The sequence below is a fragment of the Balaenoptera borealis genome (genome assembly GCF_965194805.1).
Source record: "Balaenoptera borealis genome assembly, chromosome: 3".
NCBI classification, from domain to species: domain Eukaryota; kingdom Metazoa; phylum Chordata; class Mammalia; order Artiodactyla; family Balaenopteridae; genus Balaenoptera; species Balaenoptera borealis.
This window is the reverse complement of record NC_138866.1, coordinates 146004432-146023890: the sequence shown is the minus strand read 5'-3', so window position 1 is coordinate 146023890 and position 19459 is coordinate 146004432. Positions and strand designations below refer to the sequence as shown.

At 46.2% G+C, this 19459-nt stretch overlaps 1 protein-coding gene across 13 annotated transcripts in view; it reads left to right on the top strand.

Annotated features, from left to right (window-relative positions):
- Positions 1-19459, top strand: part of DET1 (DET1 partner of COP1 E3 ubiquitin ligase) — a 61040-nt gene that overhangs the window by 20063 nt on the left and 21518 nt on the right. For 6 of the 13 annotated variants that reach the window (XM_082385822.1, XM_082385828.1, XM_082385819.1 and 3 more), the window contains one exon: positions 1086-1730. The exons of 3 other annotated variants lie outside the window; for them this stretch is intronic. In XM_082385822.1, coding sequence (XP_082241948.1) covers positions 1086-1275 — 190 coding nt within the window. In that variant the 3' untranslated portion in view covers positions 1276-1730. Of the gene's footprint in view, positions 1-1085; positions 1731-12277; positions 12427-13067; positions 14227-15407; positions 18032-19459 lie in introns of those variants that run through there. 4 more of the 13 variants (XR_014242760.1, XR_014242761.1, XM_082385827.1 and 1 more) reach the window with 4 other exon arrangements.

Sequence of the window (19459 nt, the reverse complement as noted above, 5' to 3'; positions counted from 1 at the left end):
GAGCATTATTCTCTCTGTATTTTTACATTAGAGCTAATGCCGTAGTAGGCAGCTTTATTCAGGTCACTATTTACTGCATTTAAATTAAATTCTGAGGATATAAGTTCTTAGAAATGGGATTGTTGAGTCAAGGGGTATGAATATCTTTACGTCTAGTATATATTTGCTTCCCAAAAGGGAAATTATAGAGCTCTTTATTTCAGAGCTCTTTATTTTCTAGAACTTCCCCCAATTCAGCCCCAGCCCTGCTGATCATCTCTAGTTCCCAAGTTCACAGGGTACTGATTTTGCATGTGGGAAAAAGGCATTTAAGTATTGGGATGGATGGAAGCATCTTTAGTCTTACTGTGTTAGATGAAAAAGTAAAAACTACTTAGTATTTTGTATTTGTGTGTGAAAAAGAAGAACCTTCTAAAGGAATTTATTCTTAAAAGTGAAAAACTCAAATATAGGCCTAGATCTGTACTGTTCTATAGTAGCTACTAGCCTCATGTAGCTGTTGAGCACTGACATCACTAACATGTGACTAGTCCAAGTTGAGATGTGCTCAAGTGTCAACACACATCAGATTTCAAAGGCTTAGTACAAAAAAAAAAATCTTTTTAGTATCTTTTATATTGATTATAGGTTAAAATGATAATATTTTAGATACCAATATTGGGTTAAATAAAATATTATTAAAATTAATTTCACCTTTCACCTTTTACTTTGTTTAATGTGGCTACCTGAAAATTTAAAATTACGTACGTGGCTCACATTTCATTTCCAGTCCTGGCCTAGGCAGTCTTGGGCAGGTAGCTACTGGAAAAGGGGAGGCTGTAGTTAAGGCTGTAACTAAGGGTCATCTTGGGAAAGAGAAATGACCCAGTGACTCAGGACAGCATAGGGAAGTTCATAATCACCCTGCCCGTAAAATGAGCTGATCAGACAAAGGTGATTTTGCAGTTCCAATAACCTGGGGCTGCTGTTAGAGGAGATGTCATCAGTGAGGTTAAATAACAAGTTGGCACATTTTCCTGCTGTTCAGGTTTCAAGACGGTGGTCAGTATCTGTCCCATCCTCTCCTTCTCTCTTGTTCTGTTTAGGTTCTATGCCCGGGACTCTGGTCTGCTCAAGTTTGAGATTCAGGCAGGCTTACTGGGCCGCCCCATCAACCACACGGTGCGACGCCTTGTTGCCTTCACCTTCCACCCTTTCGAGCCTTTTGCTATCTCTGTGCAGAGGACTAACGCTGAGTATGTTGTCAACTTCCATATGCGACACTGCTGCACGTAGGTGCCTCACCAGAGCGGGTCATCTGGTCTTCCAAGACTCTGCCCCCTTCATATCTCAGTGGACTGTAAAGCAGAAGCTCCTGATTCTCAGCCTTGTCGGTTCCAGACTGTATACCTCAGGTGGGGAGAGCCAGGTGGCTCAGCCTGACGGAATTTTTTTGTCGTACACAGTACAACTACCGATCGACTTAAAGTCCTCTTGCCTTTTCCCTGTGGGAATGCCCAGCATTAATTAAGTCCATTTAAGTTTTGTTTTATTTTGCATTTTATTGCTATGAAGATGAGAGCATTACACCTCTGCTTCCTTCATGTCACTTCTTTGGCATTATGGTATGCAGCCTGAAGCAGGTAAATCTTGTTTACTCATGAGAATTGTGTACATCTTTCCACTTAGCCAACAGCAGGGCTGTCTTTATAAGAAAAAAAAAATAAAGCCTTGGTATTTTCTTACTTAAATATATCCTGTTTAATGACTGCCTTATGTTCTGATCTCACCAAATGTTTTTCAAATACATGGGTTCCAGGAAGGACTGTGAAAGGGACTAGAGGCCATAGATCCAGCAGCTGCTCTTGGGAGGACTAAGTGGTGTGTGCCAGCATGGAAGACAGCTATCTGCCGGGATTGTTTCCTTCCCTTGGGTGTTCTCCTGGTAATTGTTACAGCTGGAGGAACTGGGCATAATTGCACATCCTCGTGTGGAAGCACGCTCCCATCTGCACCATCTGCGTGTGCAGGTGGAAGAATGAGCGGTTCTCACTGCCACAGCAGAAACAAACACTGTGCAGCACTTACTGTAATTTGGGTAGTGGGAGCTGGCAAGCTCCAGGTGTCCCTAAAGAGATCAGACGGGTTGTTCCTGGATGGCTGAGCCATCACTGCCCTCCTACAAACACCTGCCAGCCACCAGCCAGCATCCTTCTGTCACTTTCTCAGCTAGCCTCCTCCACAGGGCTTGTCAGGATGTTTATGTTTCATATTCATACTGTGCCCACCACTTATGTAGTAAGCTTGTTTAGTAGCCTCTGACTTTGAAGGTAGCTTTGAAATGTTGGGTTTCAGAGCAGGCTGGGGAAGGAGCCGTGGATGCAGACAGCTGGATCCTATATCCCTCTACCGTCTAGGTACCGACTTCCCTTGGGAACATAATAAACGTGATATGAGATGCTGAGCCCCACCAAAAACAGTTCAGCTTATTTCATCATCTTCAACTTCGAACAGCTAAATTAATTCTCATTCAGCATTCAACATAAGATTTGAGCACGTACTGTGTGTCAGGTAGATGCTGTGCCAAGATGTTGAGGGTGAGGAGAGAAATAGGCAAATAGAATTATAATGCAAAATGGTGAAAGCCCCAATAGTGTATCTGGGAACAGTGGAGGGGGCTGAAGGAGAGGCAGAGAAGGAAGGCTATACTGGGGAAGGGACACTGAAACTGGGTAAATGGGAATCTGTCATGTGAACCAGGGCAGAGGACATTTCAAGGAGAGATCCAGCATGTGCAATGGCATGGAAGCATCAGTAGGGCTGTCACGGTTGTGAAATGGTGAATAATCTAATGGCTACAGCACAAGATGTGTGGGGGGCCCAGGGGAACAGGACTGAGTCATGAAGAGAAGCCTTGTGCACGGTGCTAGGGTGTTATGCAGTGGAAGGCGTAGTATGAATTTCACAAAGATAATTTTCAGCGGTCTGGAAGGTTGCTTGGAGGAAGTAGAGATAGGCCAGACAAGTCAGTGGTAATCCAAAGGGAGAGCTTGAACACTATCACTGGCCATCTGGTTGGATGAAATACTGAAGCATTCTCCCAGATTCTGTGTAGGTCATGAGGAAATCAGGGTCCCAAAGCTGTCACATGTTTGTGGAGCTGAATGAACCTTTCTTGGTAGAAGCCCTTTACCTGTAGCTTTTTCTTTGTACCAGGTTGCGTGATTGTACCTGAAGACTTGGCAGAGCAGAAAGAGCACAGGGTGTGGAGTTACTCGGGACTCACTGTGAATCCTGGCTCTTCTGCTCATTAGCTGTGTGACCAGTGGCCAATTTCCTAGCCTTTCTGAGGCTTAATTTACACTTCCCTCCACCTTAGTCATGCATTCCCTTGGTCATATCTTAGATCTTTTCATCACCTCTAACTGCTGAGCAACCCTCATATACTTTTCTTGTCTAATTTCCCACTCCCTGAAATTGCTGGTCTCATTTCTTCGTTTCACGTCTTCATTTCTCTTTAAAGCCCCTCCTTTGATTTCTCACTGATCACCTTGCCACCTACTTCATGGCAGAAATAGAAACGATCAGGTGGGGATTCCTTATCTTTCCTTTACCATGTCAACCATGTGACTTGCCTCTATGCCCATTCTCTGCCTTTCCTCCTGAATGAAATAGGCCTGCTACTATGAAAGGCCAACCCCTCCACCTGTTCACTGAATCCTGTCTCCTTTTGACTTCTCAAGGTCTTTGCTCTTGCAATTATTTTCTGTCTCCTCCATCTTTCTCTTGTTAGGTCATTCCCATTAACATAAAGATATGTTCGAGGATCTTTCTTCTTTAAAAACTCCTGCTTTGGCCCCATTTCCCCCTTTAGTTACTGCTCATTTCTCTGGGACCTTCACAGAAAAACTTCTCAAAAGAGTTGAACATGTTTTCACTTCCCCACTTTTTTCCTCAACCCACTCTGATAGATTTCTGTCCCCATCACTCCACTGAAGCTGCACTTGTCTGAGTCACCAGTGATTCCATGTTGCTAATACAGTGCTCACCTCTTGTCCCTCTCTTAGGAAGCCTCCCGACATTAGGCATAATTGATTTCTCTGTATATCAAGAAACACTTGGTTTCTAGGATAGTACGTAATTTTGGTTTTCTTCCTGTCTTACTAATTGTTGCTTCTTGGTCCTGCTTGCTGGCTGCTTCTCTGCTCTATCTTTAGATGTTGGAGTGCCTAGCCCTTGGCTTTGGATCCTCACCTCTTTTTCTCTATATATTCTTTCTTTAGTTGATTTCATCCATTCCATGGTTTTAAGTTCTAGGTATAAGCTGATGATTCTCGAAATGATAATTCTGGCCCTGACCCCTTCCTTGAGCGCCAAATTCGTATATCCCATGGCTTACATGGCCTCTTCATTTGGAGATGTAACAGGCGTTTCAGAACTAGCATATTCAGAGCAATGCTCTTGATTCTCACCTCCACCTCCAACCTGTTTTTCCTCCAAGATTTCCCAAATGACTTCAGTGTCTACCCATTTACTTGAGGCAAAAACTTAGGAATTATTCTCAAGTTTCTCTTTTTTCCATCCCCCACATATCTGACTTCACTCTAGGGGTGTGCCCTGAGCAGTCTAAACCAATCATGGTAGTCCCATACTCCTTGCTAGTGACTAGAACTAGACTAAGACCAGTCAGCATAAGGGGTTAGTTTAGGAATGTCATGTGGCTTAGTTCAGGTCAATGATACCATGAGATAAAGGTTTCTGGGGCTTCTGGGGAAACATTTCTCCTTAGAATATGTTAGTGAGGAAACATGTAGCCCATATTCCCACCATGCAACACCCTATGATCATATTCAGTAAGAATCAGCCTTAGGATGAAGCTGGCCTTCTGGATGGGAAAATGAAGAGGAGAGAACCTGAATCATAGATGACACAGTTGGCTGATTCAGAACCAACCCTGAAACCCACCCTACATCTGGATTTCCAGTTCGGTGAGGCAGTAAATTTCCTTACTATTTAGGCCACTTTGAATTGGATTTTCTGTTTCTTGCAGTTGAAAGCAAATTAATAGATGCAAAGAGAAAGGCAGGTCGCCTGTGGAAAGAGTCATGAAATTCCTGCTGTCTGGGGACCTTCTTAGATTCAGTTCCAGTGTCCATGAGGCCCAATTATGATTCCTAGTCTTGTATTTCTATAAGATTTCTGGCTCTCCTGTGCAGGCATCCCTGAGCTGGCCTGGCTGTTTCTTGTACCTAAAAGGATTATAGTTAAAATGGGAGGTAAAGCGCTCAGCCCATTGAGTGCTTGACCCATAATTAGTTCTCAACCCCTGTGTGTTTACATTAACTTTGTTTCTAAAGGATTTAAAGCTGCTTTAAGTAAATCCTAGTGTCTTCTCTCCACAAATGTCCATCCAGTAAATCTCGAGAATCTTTGGAGAAACAAGTTCTTTGAAACCAAAATGTTTAAGAAAAGCAGAGACTTCAGGGGATATACCTTTCAGATTAAATACCTCTGTCCTCTCAGCCCTACTCGGCAGGGAGCTGGCATGTCAGCAATCAGTTTGAAGCTGCTCTGGACCTTTGAGAGAAAGCTTCCATTTAAATTTAGCAGAACCTCTTTCATTTAGAGTCCTTACAGAGAAGCACATAAATCTGTGAAAAGCCTAAATTAGATAATTTTTAAAAGAACGGTAGCTTCATTATTTTCAAGTACACAGAGTAACTCCATGTCAGCCATGAAGCGTTCCTTTGTAGAAGCCCTTAGGGACTTTCCTTAATGAGTAGATTATAATTATTGGTAATCAGCATAATGGTTCTCTGCAGTGCGTGCTTCCAAAGCAATGGAGCGTATTAAGTGGTTTTGATGTTCTAGGGGTAATTTTGTTTACAACATTAATCTGCTCAGTGTATACCCTTTATAGCTATAACCCTCTGTTGTTTAAAAAGAAAACATTCTGAAGGCTCTCTCCATCGTACAGCATTTGATTAATAGATGTAGGAAGCAGAGAGATGCATAGTAGGACTCAGATTCTTTTTTTTTTTTTAAGATTTTTTTGATGTGGACCATTTTTAAAGTCTTTATTGAATTTGTTACAATATTGCCTCTGTTTTATGTTTTGGTTTTTTGGCCGCGGGGCATGTGGGAATCTTAGTTCCCAGACCAGGGATTGAACCTGCACCCCCTGTGTTGGAAGGCGAAGTCTTAACCACTAGACCGCCAGGGAAGTCCCGGACTCAGATTCTTTACAGAGCATGCTCTGATAGAATTATGAGAACAGCTCGGGCTTGCAAATGAGGTCTGTGCTACTGGCTTTGTAGCCCTGGGGTTGATAATAAGAACTTGACCAAAGTCTCAGTTTATCCTCCTCTAAAATGGGGATAATTTCTCATTTGCAGGGTTGATGCGAGCACTAAATGAGCATTAACTAAACACTCCTCCTTTCCTTGGTGACCAAGCAACATGAGCTTGCCCTTCTCCAGGTCCAGCCCTGATCACCCACAGGAGACTGGCGGCATCACCTCTGTCCCCACTTACCCAGGTCTGAGAAGATCAGAACACCCCTAACCCTCTTTGCAGCCAGACACATTGGACAGAGGGAGCTTCATTTGCCGCGAGTTTGTTGTTGTTTTTGATCGTTCGTGTTTAGTAAGGGCTTACCATGGACCAGAAGCTCTGCTAAGCACCTTACACGGGAGGGTATTTACCTCACTGCATCAGTTCCGGGATGCATTTTTCAAAATCGGAGTGTATCTAGGCATCTTGTGAGTGTCAGCCAGGCAGCAGTTGTGACGTCACTGCTGTCACCACCTGTGCATGAGCACGTTGAGCATGCTCTTCGTATTGTCATCATTTCTGTCAAGTGATATGCGTTATTGATGCCACATATGTTAAATGTATGTGCTGTGTAAGATGTCTTCCAAAAGACTGCACTGTGATCTGATACTACAAAGAAAGGTTATTTTGTACTCAGAAAGGTACAGAAGCAGAGCAGTGGGGTTCATTTCGGTATTAGTGAAGCAAAGGTTTGCCATTGGAGGAATGAACACGAGGTCATATTTTTTGCAAAGCAGCAACTAAGTGCTGCTTAGAACTAAAGAAAGAAAGATACACACTAGTAATTGAAATTTTACTGACATGCTGAGATTGGTGTGAAAGGTTTGCCTATCAAACACCAAGCAAGGTAAATGAATGAAGGGGAAACTGTTCCATCCTTTGGAATAAATGGAAGAATTTCTTAATGTAGTGAGAGGTCTAGTGCGACCATTTCATGCAGATCACAGGACTAATCATTAAGGTGTGAACCAATTTGTCAGAAACTTCATGCTGACTTTGAGCAGAAGCTGATTAGCTTCTGGGGATATGTGATTCAATATAGGAAGAAAATGAAACTAGAGTTGAAGTCAAATAGGAAACGATGATGAAGCTAGGTATTCTTCATCATGGCTCGGATGCCTCCAATCTAAAAAAGGCCTAAAATGCTCTTTGAATAGGTGTACATTTTAAGAGTATCGAGATTTGTTTTAATCAGTATGGTAAGACACACAGACATGGAGATGACTGTCATGAGGGAAGTTTGTTATACTCAGAGGTCACTAGAAATAGGAAGCATAGCATAGGGAAGCACCCAGGTCAATCAGGAGTCAGAGAGAGCGAGGGGAAAATGTGTGCCAGAGCCTCTAGGGTGGTTTTTATAAGAAGGAACAGGCAAGTCAGAGTGAATAGGCTTGGGATTGGCTAATTTGAATAATTTTGGTGGGCTCTGGGACAAAGGGCTGTCACTGGTTGTCTCATATCAGGCCCTGGGTAATTAGGGCAGCTGGATAGTGCCATAAAGGAGCTGGTTAGGTACTGACTCTGGATTGGTGTGTAATGAAAGGCACACTCCCAGGCAGGTTGTTTGCTAACCCTAGGAATTAGCTAACCCTGGGAGAGGCATTCCCTACAGGGTCAGCAAGGCCCCAGGATGTCAAAACATCAGAAAATAAAAGGCATGGTTAATACTGTACAAAATAGTAATTGCAAGTAATAAAAAGCATTGCCGTGGTTGAATTATCTGGGTTCTTTTTGTTAGTGATACATTGTGGTAACCAGCCTCCAAGGTGGCCCACAGTGATCTCACCTCCTAGATTCATGCTCGTGTGTAGTCCCCTCCCAACATTGTATTTGGGTTGGTCTGTGTGAGCAGTAAACACAGCAGAAGTGGTGGTGAGTCACTTTCAAGACTCGGTTATAAAAGACATTTCAAGGCTTGGCTTTTGCATCTACCTCCCCCCTCTTGAATCACTCGCTCTGGGGGAACCAGCTGCCATATCGTGAGGACACGCAGGTAACCTCCTGGAGAGGCCCACTTGGCAAGGAAATGAGGCCTCTTCCTGACTCAAAAATGTGCATGTGACTTTTTAGAAGCAGATCCTCCAACCCCAGTCAAGCCTACAGGTGACTGCAGCGTCATGAAAAACCCTGGTTGGCTTATTTCATTCATTTATTAAACACTTATGGAGGACCTACTAAATGCCAGGAACTAGGAATATAAGGTTGTGTAAGTCATAGTCCCAACCTTTGAGTTTCTAGTCTGGTAATGTCTCCGGATACCGATCTCCTGCTCTTTGAAAGAGGTGTCTTGCCTTCTCCCTGGCTCACCCATCCCACCATCAGTAAAGCGACCAGGTAACCAGTCTTTGAGTGTGTGGAGTTAGGAAGGAAGAGCTGAGTGGTGGACTGCTTTTTCGTGGGAGTCCACTGTTTCTCCTTGTTTCATTAACTCCCTGATGATGAAGTTCTGTCCCCTGCAGGCAGGGTTCCAGTGCCCCAGGAGAGCTGTTTGAAACTGCTGCCTGGCAGTAAGTAGTACACGGTAACTCTAATAGCAGAAGCGGGCTTCCTGGCTGGTCCCATTCGGCTTCCTGAGACTGGAGATTGCCTGGTCTTCAACTACCCTTTCTCTTCCAAGCTTAGTACTTAACTTTCCAAGATTAGAAGAAGAGGCTGTCTCTTATCCTTAGTAAATTGTTGAAAGAATAGAGAGGGGTCTATATTTCTACTGAAAGAAAAGAAAAAAAAAAAAGGACGGAAGGATGGATATATTCTGAACAGAGGAACAAAGAAGTAAAAGGTAATTTCCAGGCCTCCCCCAGCAGCTTTTGTTGGGCGTTATGAGGTTTGAAATATGTCCTTATGGAGGAATGTGTTGCTCAAAATAAATTGCTTCTGGATTGTTTTTCCAAGTCAATGTTTTTAAACTTTAAATGTCATTCTATTTATATTTTTTTTAAAAATAAAGTTTACCTGAAAAGTGGTTCTCAACTCAGTGTAAGTTAGGGTTAAGATTGAAGTAGTGGGCATGCTAGAATCTTGATGGAGATTCCTTTTGAGAAAACAAGTCTATATCATTTTTATTGAGAAAATGAAAAAAATGCATACGTTTTCACATTACAAACTGCGGAGACATTGAAAAAAAAAAACCTTATCTGATGAGGTTAAGCAGAAGACACAGGGATTCATAACTGGAACACATCCCCTCAAAATCCTAGAGGGAGAGGGGATTTTCCTGGTTATCAAGTAGGGAGATGACTTTTGGAAGACTGGAAAACATTTTGTTAGAAAGATGGCGAGTTTCATAAAAAAGACTGAATGGAGAAAGTTGGAGAAGGAACATTTCTATGAGTCTCCTAAAGAGAAGACTCAGGGAGGGTCAGGCAGCAAGTGCCAAGGTTGGAGAAAGATAAGGGACACAAAATGGACCTATAATTGCTGAGGTGCCATTGTCTTCTAGATTTCTGTTTATAATTTTGCAGTGAGTAAGCCCCTTTTAAGAAGGGGGGAAAAAAACCTCCATAAAATTGAATACATACAAATGAAAACTTGGCAAAAAATATCAAAACAAAATCAAATGGCAAATGACAACCCATTTATCGAAGGATTGATTTCCTTAGCTTAAAACATTTAAAAAATATATAATAAAAAGATGAACAATCCCAAAGAAAAGATGGGCACAGAATATTATTATCAGGGTGTTCATAGAAAAAATAAATACACGTGGTCAACAACTGTATGAAAAATGCTTATAATATTTATTTTTCACCCATCAGATTAGCAAAGGTTAAAAATGTTTGATGACCCAGTATTGTCAAGAAGGTAGGGTGCTCTCACCCACTGTTAGTGGGAGAGAAAGTTGATTCAGATTTTTTGAAAGACAAAGAGTAGTGTCTTAATAAATGTGCATATCTTTTAGCCCAGTTAAATTCTGTGTTATTAAGCCAAAACGTGTGCATATGTGACCAAGGTATATGCATAAGGCTTTTCATTGCAACTTTATTATGAAAAAGTGGAAACTACTAAATGTGTATCAGTAGAGATAGACTAAATAAATTATGAAATGTCCCTAAAATGGGATCCGATACACCTGTCAAAAATAATGAAACAGATCCATACATATGGATTTGGAAAGCTCTCTGCGACATATTAATTGAACAAGTGTGTTTAGTGTGATGCTATTTTTTTTTTTAAACACATGTTTTGTTTTTTTTTAATTTTTATTTATTTATTTATTTATTTATTTATTTATTTTTGGCTGTATTGGGTCTTCGTTTCTGTGCGAGGGCTTTCTCCAGTTGCGGCAAGCGGGGGCCACTCTTCATCGCGGTGCGCGGGCCTCTCACTGTCGCGGCCTCTCTCGTTGCGGAGCACAGGCCCCAGACACACAGGCTCAGTAATTGTGGCTCACGGGCCTAGTTGCTCCGCGGCATGTGGGATCTTCCCAGACCAGGGCTCGAACCCGTGTCCACTGCATCGGCAGGCAGACTCCCAACCACTGCGCCACCAGGGAAGCCCTGTGATGCTATTTTTTATAAAAAAAGAAAAATGACTAAAATCTGAAATGAAATTGAAATCAATAAAGACATAAATACATACATGCTCTTAGAGTCATAAAACATTTTTGAAGGCCCACAGAAGATGCTGTTAATGATGGTTCCCTGTGAAGAGTGGGCCTGGGGGTGAGGGAAGGTGGATATTTAATTTTTAGCTTTATCCCCTTTATCTTTGTGATTCTTTTACTGTAAATATGTATTACTTAAAATTTTTTAATGAGTTTTTTCCTAATTTGTAGCTGGTAAAAAACATGTGACATGAAATTTACCATCTTAACTATTTCTGAGTATACAGTCGAGTAGTGTTAAGTACATTCACATTGTTGTACAGCCTATCTCTACAACATTTTAAAAAATTTATTTATTATTTATTTTTGGCTGCACTGGGTCTTTGTTGCTGTGCATGGGATTTCTCTAGTTGTGGAGAGCGGGGGCTAATCTTTGTTGCTGTGCGCGGGCTTCTCACTGTGGTGGCTTCTCTTGTGGAGCATGGGCTCTAGGCGTGCAGGCTTCAGTAGTTGTGGCACGCGGGCTCAGTAGTCGTGGCTCGTGGGCTCTAGAGCGCAGGCTCAGTAGTTGTGGTGCACGGGCTTAGTTGCTCCGCGGCATGTGGGATCTCCACGGACCAGGGCTCAAACCCGTGTCCCCTGCATTGGCAGGCAGATTCTTAACCACTGCGCCACCAGGGAAGCCCACTACACATTTTCATTTTGCAAAACTGAAACTCTACAACTTTTTCAGCTTGCAAAACTGAAACTTCTATACCCATTAAACAATAATTCCCCATTTCCCTCTCACCCCAGCTCCTGGTAACCACCATTCTACCTTCTGTCTCTATGAATTTGATTACTTTAGTTACCTCATATAAGTAGAATTATACAGTATTTGTCTTTTTGTGTCTGGCTTATTTCAGTAGCACAATGTCCTCAAGGTTCATCCATGCTGTAGCATGTGTCAGAATTTCCTTCCTTTATAAAGGCTGGATAATATTCCATTATATGTATATAGTATTATACATTTTGTTTATCCATTCATCCATCATTGCTGGACACTTGGGTTGCTCCCACCTCTTGGCTATTGTGAATCATGCTTCTATGAATAAGTGCGCAAATATCTCTTTGAGATCTTGCTTTCAATTCTTTTGGATATATACCCAGAAGTGGGATTTAATGAGCTTTTGAAAAAGTGTTTAACCAATGAATTCTCCTGTAACAGCAGAAGTGGTATTAGGTAGCTACTCTGTGGGCTTAGTTGAGCTGAGTAGTCTGAGGCCAGGATTTTCTTTACTTTACCAACCTCCTGGAGGTTTAGCAATTTCACTCCTGTCCCCTGAGCCTTTCCTCTGCACAGACAGGAGGGGCCTTAACAGGCTTGTGAACCTGCTGCTCCCTGCCTGCTCCTGCCTGCATTGATTCGGCACATTTCTATAGCTCCCTGAAGGAAGAGACGCTGCAGCAGCGTTTAATTAGAGGCCAAGAACATGCTTTCCGAGGGACCCGACTTATTTCTCAGCCAGCTGTTACCAGTTGCTTCCTAGCAACATGCAGCACTCACATCTGACTGCTTCTCTCCAGACACGGTGGGTGGCCGGCCCACCTACTGTCACAGCCTGGGGTGGGGGTGACGGGGGTGGTCCCTGCATCTAGGGCTGGCTCTCCAGGGGAAGTGAGTGATCTGAACCTGTTATTCCTGCAAAGCCAGATACGGTGCTAAAACTCCTAACCTGCCTACTCCACCCCGCTCCTTCAAGTTCATGATTAGAGCAGAAAGAATGTCACCAGCTATAATACAGACAGAGCAACATGGTCCAAAAAAGTCTGCTGGGATTGTGAAGTGCAGCTGGGAGACTTTGGGGGAAGAGAGAGATTTGCCCCACAGTAGGCGGAGCCTACCTTTCAGGAAGGACTTGGGGGGTGTTGGAGGCCCTGGGGGCACCCTGTCCCAGGCAAGGGGAAAAGGAAAGCCTCGTTCCTGGTGGCTCCAACTGCTCTGGGTTTCCAGGGGCTTTGGAAAGGGGCATGGGGACGGAGATGTCAGCAGCAGCCCCAGCCCCGAATCTGAACTTGCCACTCCTCAAGGGGTGTGAGAGACGGCTGCTCAGGAACCAGACTCTGGGCCCCAGTTCTTCCCAAATGCTTCTGCAGAGGCTGCAAACTGGACGCCTTGAGATGAGATGCTGCTCAGTGACATGCCTTTTTGGTGTATGTGGTGTTTTTACAGATTTGAAGGTGTATAAAATATCCTGCATTTTCATGTTGCCGTCAGGAGGCCCACAGTCCCACGGTTGGGGCCGTCTTAGACTGGGCGTGTGTGCCTCCGGCTTGCATAACCCACCTCACCGATCCATTGGCCTGTTTGCTGTGTGACCCCTGCACCCTTCTGTATCCTCGGAAGTGTGAGGGAGGCTGCTTCTGCAGGGGTCCTCTTGTGTTTACTCATTAATTCTTTTCACAAATATTTCTTGAGCTTCCGAGCATCGCAGCCTGAGCTAGGCACTGGGCTGAAAGGACAGTAAGCCATGGTCTTTGCAGACCTGAGTCGACACACCAGATGGGGAGGCAGAGAAAGAAGCTCTGAGAGCAGGTGAGGATTCACTGAGAACAGGTGAGAGATGGGTGCCTAGGAGCCAGGGGAGCAGACACCTGGGCACCTGACCTAGGCTGGTGGGGTCCAGGAAGGCTTCTGGCAGAGCTGTGGCCTGAGCTGGATTCTGAAGGATGAGAGGGGTTAGCCTGGTGAGAAAAGGGGAGAGGAGGGGAAATGGAAGAGAAGCGGACCCCAGCCAGAGGCATTGACCACTCCCTGCGGGAGGGAGTCCAGTGAGAGGCTGGGACTTTGGTCTCTAGAATTCTCATTCCACACCTTCTCAGTCTCTGACGCTAGAGCGTCGCCTCTCTGAGCCCGTTTTCTCACATATAAAAAGGCATGATAATACTGACTTTCGAGGGTTGTTGTGAGGATGAAATTAGAGACTGCACATCTGGGCCCCCTTTGCTGTGTAGCTGGTGCCCAGTACCCTTGGCAGAAAGCACTCGTCAAGTGCCAGGCTAGGCAGCCCCTCTCCCAGGGAGCACACACCTTTTCCCCAGGTTTGGGTGGGCGCACAAGTGAGTGTTTGAAGGGTTAATCTGGCATTTTCAAGTCATTCTACCCATGGTGAGAAAGGACTAGCTTTTCCGTTTCTAGAGAGGCCGTGGGGGATGGCAGCCCTCGGTTCTGGCTTCCCTTCCAGCTGCTGCTTATGGAGGAAGTGAAAATAGGAAGCCACCCCCTCCCAGTTCCCCCACTGCGCAGGCAAAGGCCAGCTCGTCTCCGCCTGCAGACACCTACCAGCTATGTGTTTTCTTTTGTGCCAGGCACAACACAACAGGACGCCTGCTCAGGGGTGGGTGTGGAGGAAGGCCGGGGAAGAGCATGTCCTCTGCACACCTTCTCTAGAAAAGAGAACAGAGAGACTGGGCTCGGGCCACCCGGTGCTGCAAGGATCCCAGGACGGGAGGCAGTCGTGCGCTGCAGCATCACCGCGGTGAGCCATCACCGAGTCAGAGGCCGTGCAATTCAGAAACGCCCAACGGTTTCAGGTTCGAGGCCTCCATTCACCCTTACATTGCCTTTAGTGGGCTCTCCCCCGCAGTTCTGCTTTTCAGACCATTGAGTGCCATTGTCATTTGTTTGCTTCCCCCAGCATTAGAACCTCTTTCTGGGTTTGTGGGATTCTATATTTTCTGAGTTCTAATAGGGAGCAAAGGCCAGCTGCCCCTACAGGGGCCTCACAGCTGAGGCTCTGCCAGTCGGCCCACCGGTGGCAGACTTCCTAGCCCGCTGGACAGGAGGGGTACATGGGGAGCCCCTTTCCTAGGGCAGTGGCCCCGAAATACTGATATTTTAGTATAAAACTGTGTTTTCTAAATCCAGTTCACACCTGGAAACAGCATACAATTAGTGGGATTCTGCTGCTGGAGTAATGAGGATTAGGCAGCATGATTCCCAGGTTATGGACTAGGAAACCAACTAGAGAACAAGAATAAGGGAGTCACTGACAGAGCCAAAATTAGCGTGCAGGCCTTTCCACTAGACTCTGAAGGTCCTCATAGATTTCAGGACCCTTTCCGAAGAGGGTTATAAAGGTGCTTCTTTAGCTTTCCTTATCGAGTGCAGACAGATGGAGTTGAAGGCTCTGTTTGAGTTAAAGGGGAGGTCTGCTGTCGGGATGACTTCTGGAGGGTCCGAGGGAATGCGGGGGTCTAAAAAGAGCTAGTTGGGACTTCCCTGGTGGCACAGTGGTTAAGACTCCGAGCTCCCAATGCAAGGGGCCTGGGTTCGATCCCTGGCCAGGGAACTAGATCCCACATGCATGCCGCAGCTAAGGAGCCCGTCTGCCGCAACTAAGACCCAGCACAACCAAATAAATAAATAAGTAAATAAATACAAAAAATAAAAAAAAATAAAAAGAGCTAGCATTTCTCGGGCACCTGAGTCAGGCACTGTGTAAAATTATGTATGTATGTTGACTAATGGACTCAGCTCAGCTCTCTGAAATGCTTTGTCCGCATCTTATAGATAAGGATTCAGGCACAGAGAGACTAAGTAACTTGCCAAAGGTCACAAAGCTGGAGCCAGAATTCAAATGGACTTCAGAGTCTGCAGCTCAGCCCCCTGCACCCCCCGCATGTGGTAAGGGGCCCTGGGGAAGGGCGTGGGCTAGTTGAGGGCAGATGGCATATCTGGGACTCACTGCTGGCAGCCGGCCTCGTGGGAAGGGTGGAAAATCCCCATCCGAGCCACAGAACCAAGCCACGGGGATGGGAGGGGTGGTGCTGTGAGGGATAAGGGCATCTTGAGGGCACCTGAGCATCTCTGGCCAGGGAGGGCGGGTGGCAGATGGGCAGCCGTGGAGCCCAGCCCCGACCAGCTGTTGTTTGCAGAGGAGGGCAAGTGCGTGGTGACAGCTGGATTAGGTGTGCCCAGCAACCTCAGTGACCACCGGGTGGAGATGCACAGTGGGCCCTTCTGGCTGCCCCTTCCAGCACCTCCGAGCCCGGGGAGCTTAGTGCTTGCTAATCTCTGTCCCCATGGCAGCAGGAGGTGACAGGGCCATCACTAAGGCCGTGGAATCTTCCACCTCTTGATGGCCAGGGAGCTTTTCCAAAGGATCAGAGAACCTCCTCCCTTCTAGAAAGTGAGATGTAAAACTAAGATGATGGGCCCAGTGTCTGTCTGTAACTGTGGTGAATGGTCTCTCTCCTGTCCTACTCAGTCCCCCTCTTGTCCACGTCCTCTGTATCTGCTTTGATTTGGGGCTGCTGGTTTCATTGGTTTTGTCTGCCCTTCTGTCTGTTTCTTGCCTCATTTCACAAAGGATTTGAAGCAGCTCTCAAAAATACATTGAAAGTAACAGGACAATGAAATATATATTTGAATAGCTTGGGGCCAGAGGACTATATGGGTAAGCCACTGGAGGAGTGTATGGAATGCCGCGATTCCTTAGGGACCCCTTTCCAGAATATGGCTTCTGGAACCATTCTAATGTCTCATACTTTAAAACTTAGAATGATATTTTGGGAATATTTTCTTTTTCATATTACATAGGCAGTTGATTCATTCAATAAATATTTATTAAGTACCTATTTAAAAAAAGAAGAAGAAAAACATCCCCACTGTTTTCATTTCTAAATTCTTTTGTCACATTTTGGGGACATCAGTATGGTGTCCTTTCAGAATCAGACACTGGCTAATGTTTTGAATTCTAGGTAACACTCCAGAATCCACTCCTATGTATCATTTTAGTTGTTCATCTTGTTGGTAATCCAGAGTCTTCTCCTTATCGTTTTGGACCATTTCTCCAGAAATGTTCTAGAAAACCATTTAAAAAAACCACATTTTCTAATGCTCGCCAACATTCTCATGGCATTATCTGGAATATGGCTGAGTTTGCAGCTGGGTATCGGCTTCCCTGCAGTATGGGCCAGTCAGGGCAGCCTGGGTGACTGATGTTGGAGGTGAGGCCCTCACTCCAGCCACTGGCTCAGGCTCCTTCATTCGGTGAGATTTACAGGTGTTTACTGAGCACTTTCTTAGGCCCTGGGCACTGCAAATCCACAAGTCCCTGCCTTCATGGAGTTCCATTCTAGCAGACAAGACAGAACATAAACTAGGAAACTGATAAACAAGTGACATCATCTGGTTTATGTTTTGAAAAGATCCCTCTGGCTGCTGCGTGGAAAATGGGTTGTGCTCAGGGGAAGGGGTGGTAGGAAACAGGGAGGTCACTTAGGAGGCCAAGGCAACAGGCCAGACAAGACAGTAGGCATGTGTAGCAGTAGACATGGTGAGAAGTGGTCAGACGGGGACATATTTTGGAGGTAGGGCCAGCTGGACCAGCTAATGAGTTCCCCATAGAGGTAAGGCAAAGGAATCCAGGACGCATCCAAAGTTTTTTGGCCGGAACTGGGTAAGTGGTTTCATTAGCTACCTTACGTTAGACTGGGAGAGGGAAAGGGTTTCTGGGGAGGGGATGAGAATCAAGAGTTTTATTTTGGCCATACTGAGTCAAGATGTCATGTCAGTAAAGAGATCCGTAAACTTCTAGTGATCAGTCAGCACTTCAGTGAATCCGGACCGGGTGTGCCGGAGCAGAGGGATGGTCCCAGGGAACAGGCTGCCCAGGGCCGCACTGCCTGTGATCAGGGCAGCCCTGGACTCCCCTGGAACCCCCCCGCCCCCGCCCAAGGCAGCTTGCTCTAGGCTTATACATTCATTCATGCATGTGACACATTCAACACATATTTACTCTGAGTGCTATACTGGCTGTTTTCCATTTGCCCCTCAAAAACACATGCTTTTGGTGTGATCTAAATGGACAACATGTTCTTTTCTGGTGTTCCATTTAGTGTTCTGCTTTTGAAGAAACATGAAAGCCAGCTGAGTGAATGGGTCTGTTTATAAAAGATAGTTAATAAGGCCCACGGAGCTGGGCTCCTATAATCCGGGGCTGGTGGGAGGACATGTGAACTTGGAACCCTTTTATCCTGTGTCTCTGCTCCTCGGGCCACCACCTCCATCTCCTCCCGATGCTGTCATGCCTCTGATTAGAGCCCTGCTCAGGATCCTTAGGGGCACCCCAAATTCCCTTGCAGGGCCTTCCCAGTCTGGCCTCAGCCCCTTGTCAGCCCTTTCCCTCAGCATTCCAAGCCCGACCCTGCCCCCACTCTGCCATCCTGACCCTCGCGTGGCTCAGGAGGACTGTTTACAGAGCATGCCGCCCAGCCGGGCCTTCCAGCAGTGGTTCCGCTGCTCCTCGCCCACCCATGATGCCCTCACCCTGTCACTGGGGCAGAGGCCCAGCTCGGCAGCTGCAGCCCCCTGCGCCTTCCTTCCTTAGTCCACTGCCGGGGTGAGCGCCCTGCCCCACCGTGCTCCTAAAGTGCTTGTCCGTTGAGGAACGGAAACCCTTGTCCAACCAGGAAGCACCGCTGGCTTGTGCCTGGGGAGCGGGACAAATCCTTTAGTCACCAGGCATGGAGAAGGCGGGAGGCTGTGTCCCCATGGCCCACCGGGCTCTGTGCCCAGTAGGAGAAGGCTCACTGATCCTGGAGGCCCCGAGGGTGTCTGACTCCTCTATTGCACCTCCCACGCACCTGGCCCAGGCCCCGCTTATGCAGGATGGTAAAGGGGCTTCTTCCTGCTGCCTTGGAACTTCCGCTAACGGCCCAGCTGAGAAGCACAGATGCTCAGTACCCTCACAAGCTAAAGCTGTGCTCTTGAGCATGTCTGGGGTGGGAATACTGCAAAGGCATTACCTGGAACTTGTCAGAAATGCAGACTCTCAGGCGTCACCCAAGACCCACCGAATCAGAACCTGTATTTTAATAAGGGTCCCCAAGGATTTCACGTGCTCAGTCGAGGATGAGAAGGGCTGATAAAGAGAAGGGCTAGTCATATCCATGCAGGACTTGTAAGATGGCAAGACGAATCCAACAATCACCACCCCATCCAGGCGAGGGAAGAGATTCGGAATTCGAAAAGGTGTCCGGTGCCAGTCAGGTTCACAGTTGCAGGAAACAGAAACCACTTTGGCTGTTTTAGGTAGAAGAGGATTTGTTACTGGAAATTCAGTGTTTACAACACTGTTGGAAGGGCCCAGAACACCCCTGCAGACCCTCTAGAGAGCTGCTGCCTCTGCCCCATCAGGAAGGCAGGGCTTCAGGAGTGACTGAGGGCGTGGGCGACCCCAGACCACTGCCTCTCTTTGACCCAGAGCTGGAGACGCCGCCGCGGCCACTGCCGCAACCGCCTCTCCACACTGACGAAAATCCCAACATCTCCCCAGCCAAAGCAGCAGGGAGGCCATGGTCTCTGCCTCTCTTCTTCCTTCCAAATCTAGCGCAAGCACAACTAATTCGCAGGACTGCTTTATACAGCCAGGACTGCTTTCCCCTGCTTTGAAGTCAAGTGATGGGGGAAGAGCTTGCAGAGTTTGGGGCACCTACGAGAAGGGGAGGGTGGTGTCTCATGCCCTGGCCGGGAGCACACTGAGCTGCAGAAAACCAGAACCTGCTCCATGCCACCGCTAAGGCAGGGGTCAAGAGAGTCCTTGGGAGCAAAACATTGAT